Source organism: Tupaia chinensis, unplaced genomic scaffold, assembly GCF_000334495.1.
Source record: "Tupaia chinensis unplaced genomic scaffold, TupChi_1.0 Scaffold000093_1, whole genome shotgun sequence".
Lineage (NCBI taxonomy): Eukaryota > Metazoa > Chordata > Mammalia > Scandentia > Tupaiidae > Tupaia > Tupaia belangeri.
Window position 1 is genome coordinate 11,189,854 of NW_006159555.1, and position 4,056 is coordinate 11,193,909.

A 4,056-nucleotide genomic window follows, 5' to 3' on the forward strand; every position below is an offset into this window, starting at 1 on the left:
CCACCTGGAAAGTGGGGAAAGAGAAGAAGCAGGAAGGATCTGAGGAGGCACAGCCTGCCCTCCAGGGATGAGTCTTCCCCCACCCCTGAGCAGAGGACATTCAGAGCCCCAGGAAGGAAGGCAGGCTAGCGTCTGTGTTCCACACTGTGCAGACTGACAGATAAATCCGAGGCACTCATTCACTCTAGGTCATTCATGCAAGGGCTTCATGCCTTTCACATCCCAGTGTGCCAGGGCTGGAGTGGATGAGGGGCAGAGATATCTCTAACTCATCTCTCAGGTGGGGGCCAGATGCTCAGAAGCTCCTAGATTGACACTTGGGGCCCCTTAGCTCACCCTGATGTGATCTCTTTCCAGAGATAGTTACCCTGCCTGCTACACTGGCCTCGTGTCACCCAGGACCTATGGAGTCAAGGCTTGAAGAACCCATAGATCATCTGACCCCTTCCCAGTCACCTAGAGCCCCACCTCCAGTATCACCTTCCGAATACCACTCAAGAGGAGAAAATTCTCAAAGTAATGGAGTCATTGACTAGAGTACCAGTCCCTAAGTAATACCCATGGGTAACGTTCTATCCTCCCATGAGAACTCTCTTGGAGTAAAAAACACCCTTGAGTAACAAATCCCAGAGACACACCTTTAGAACCACATTCCTTCAGCTGAACCCTAAGTCTTAGATATACCCACAAGTAATAAACACACCCTCCAAGTAATAACCCCTAGAATTATTCTCGGGAGAAACGGTCGCTAGCTATATCTCCAGAGTAACAGCTCTAAGTAACACTCCCAGGTTTATGCCAATGCCATAGAGAACTAGCCACAGATGAACACTTCTGCAACACACCCAAGACCAACCCCACCAGAATAGCACACAAAGAGTTACAGTCCTGAGTGACACCTCCATAGTGACAGCCTGGAGCAGTGTCTTTGGAACACCCAGAAGGGTTCCATGAGGAAGAAGAACCTCAAAAAAAAAAAAAAAAAAAAAAAAAAAAAACAACTCTGTCAGGTCTTGTCATTCTCCGATGCAAAGCCCTTTAGTCACTGCGGCAGCAGTAGCCATCACAGGCTAGGAACTGTCATCCATGGGGTTTAAGTCAGGGAAAAGATTTGGATGGAGGGAGAGAAGGTGTGACAGGAGAGAGAGGAGGGGTGTGCCAGCCTGTCAAGGGAGTGGCCACCTCTATTCTGCTTCCAAAGACAGAGACTGACAGTCCAGGACACCCTTACTGGTCACTGGAGTATGACCTTGTGACTTGATGTATGAGAGGGTAGGGCGTTGGTGTTGGCACTGGAATCCCAGCCTCCAGCTCCCCCTCTTTGAAAGGCCCCTCCATCTCTCCCACCTTCCCTTCCAGCCTCTCCAGTTTCCAGTCTGTTGGTCTCCATGTTTCTGGGTGTCTCTTGCACCTCTTAGTGTGTCCCCGTGCACTTCTCTCTGTGTATCTGGGTTTGGTGTCTTCCTCCCTGTCACTATCTATCCTCCAGTCTTCCTATTGTCTCTCTCCAGATCTCTGTGTCTCCATACTGCAGTGGGTGGTGGGGGTGGGTGGGCTACTAATCACCTCGCTCTGCTTTTGTTGGTGGTCAGGAAGGGGAGAGTGGGAGGAAGGGGGGGAAGCTGACGTTGAGGGGGTCCTACCTGTTTGAACTGTTCTTCATAGGTCCACTCATGGGGCTGGGGTCCTGGGGGCTGGCTGGAAGGTGAGCTGGTGCCCTGGGCCTCTGGATGACACTCTTCAGCTGCCTCCTCCTCTGCCCTAGCTTCCTCCTCTTCCTCATCCTCTTCCGCAGCATCCTCTTCTTCCTCAGTCCCAACCTCCCTCAAGGCCCTCTCAGGGGCCTGCAGGGTCCGAGGGCCAGGCAGAGGAGGCCGTGGTGGCAGCAGTGGGTGTGCAGGGGCCAATGGCCCCACCCCCTGGGCCAGCCGAGCTGCCTGCTGCCTCTGCAGGGCCTCCATTACAGCTTCCAGGCGCAGTCCCCCTGCTGTGGGGGGCCCTGGTACCAGGCGGGGCCCTGAGGAAAGGGCCGCCTGTAGGGAGGGGAATTATGGGTGCTGGGCCCTGATGACCCCACAATCCTCAACACAAGGGGAGATGGGCATGGATTCAGGGGATTACAGGGAGGTCATAAGAAAACCGTCCAAAAGAGAGCTTTCCCAGAGATCCAAAAAGAGACAGAGAAGAAGAAAGCAGGAGAGACAGAGACCAGACCCAGGGAGTCAGAAACAACCGCTGACTGAGGACAGGGAGAGTCTTAGCAAATCAGAGAGGGTAACAGGGACCGAGAGACCAGGAAAGATGGAGGAAGGGAGAAGAGAGAAAGATGAGAGATTGGACAGAGAGAGACAATGACAAGGAGATAAGGAGCTAGAGACAGGACAGAGACAGAGATGGTTAGAGACAGAGCCTGAGGCCCCAAGACAGAGAGAGACAGAAATATCAGGCAGAGACAGACAGAAGACAGAGACGGAGAAAGACGAGATTGATAGTTACTTGGTAGAGAGACAGGGAGGGTGAGAAAGCAGAGCAAGAGATAAATATCAAAGACCTAAGTGACAAGCAGCCCAGACAGACGGACAGAGACAGAGAGATGGGTGGAGAGAGACAAATAGTGAGACAGAGATTGAGAGAAAGACCAATGTAGCAGGAGACAGAGACAGAAACGAGAGATTAGAGATGGGGTGAAACAGTAAATGGAGGCTGACAGAAAGACAGGGAGGAGAAAAACAGGTGGACGGATGGGGCAGGGAGGCAGAGCACCGGCACCAAGGAGGTGCGGGAATAGAGGGCGGCAGGGACAGAGCCTGGCACCGGGACGGGACGGGACTGGACGGGCTGGAGACGGCGAGGCGCGACGCCGGCTCTCTCGCTCCCGGAACCCAGCGGCCACACTCACCTGCCTGGCGCGGCCCGCTGCCCCTGGCGTCTCCACGGTGCTCCCTCTGTTCTGCCAGCCTCCCCGGCAGCCCCTGCCTCGGCTCGGTTCCTGCGCGGGTCCCTCGCGGTGCGCTCCAGCTGCCCAGCGCTCCTCTGGCCGCGGTGCGCTCACTCACCGCGCTACTGGAAGCGGCAGCAGGGTCGGGACCCGAGCCCGGCAGGGCGGGCGGGGACGCAGGGGGGAGAGGCCCCTAAGGGCTCGGCCTCTCCCAGCCCCCAACAGGTGTCTCCCACCTTCCTTACAGCCAGATTCGGAGGGAGGAGGCGCTGGAGAGCTGCCGGGACTGATAGGAGGGTGGAGGGTCCGCCGCCACTGGACTTCAGACTAGGGACCTGCCCAGCCCCACTAGTCATGCCCCCTACACCTCGCTCAGTGCCAGACGTTCACACACCAACACACCTTGTCACAAGTTCAGGCACACAGCCGTCCAGACTCACACACTCCATTCCGTGGTCACTCCAGCACCTATGGCCTGGGCAGGCTGTGATCACAAGGAGAGTCACTGTGTAGGACGCTGGGTAAGTGTGGAGGGCCTGGCCCTGAGAACAGAAACTTGGCACCCTGCTCTGTCCACATGCTGTCCCTAATCGCATGCATGCTGCAGTTTGCACACATGCATGCACATGGCAGCGAACTTATGCACTCACACGCTCAGAAGGCTCTGAGCTGACACCACACTCGGAACACCCACACTCATAGCGGGGTACACAGCCACACACTGTTTTAGCTCTGTTGACATTCTTTCATGGGTTTTTTTTTTAACTTCATTTATTGTAAAACATACATTGGGACCAGCAGCTGGCATAATGGCTATGTCGGTGGACTCCCATGTAGTTGCTTTCAGCCTCCACCCTTCTACTTTATACCAGGCACTGTTGGACACAAGAGTAAGTAAAACAAAGCCCCGGGGACCAGCATGTGGTGTGGTGGTTAAGGCACTGGACTCCTACATGACTGACTGCAGTTCAAGTTGCCGACCTGACAGCTTACAAATCATGCCTGGGTGCATATGTGTGCATGTCTAAAATCCTGAGAGGAGAATGAAAGAGAAGGGATTATGGCATGGTCATCCCCCCGGGGGGGGGTGATTTCTCACTTTCCCTCCCACTGTCTCT

The 4,056-nt window shown here is 55.0% G+C and overlaps 1 protein-coding gene across 2 annotated transcripts in view; it reads right to left on the reverse strand.

The window, feature by feature from the left end:
* ARID3C (AT-rich interaction domain 3C) overlaps window positions 1-1,961 on the reverse strand; it is a 6,786-nt gene extending 4,825 nt beyond the window's left edge. For both annotated transcript variants that reach the window (XM_006143140.1, XM_006143139.1), the window contains exon 1: window positions 1,644-1,961. In XM_006143140.1, the coding sequence (XP_006143202.1) occupies window positions 1,644-1,961 (318 nt within the window). The remainder of the gene's footprint in view (window positions 1-1,643) is intronic.
* Window positions 1,962-4,056: the final 2,095 nt, after the last annotated feature.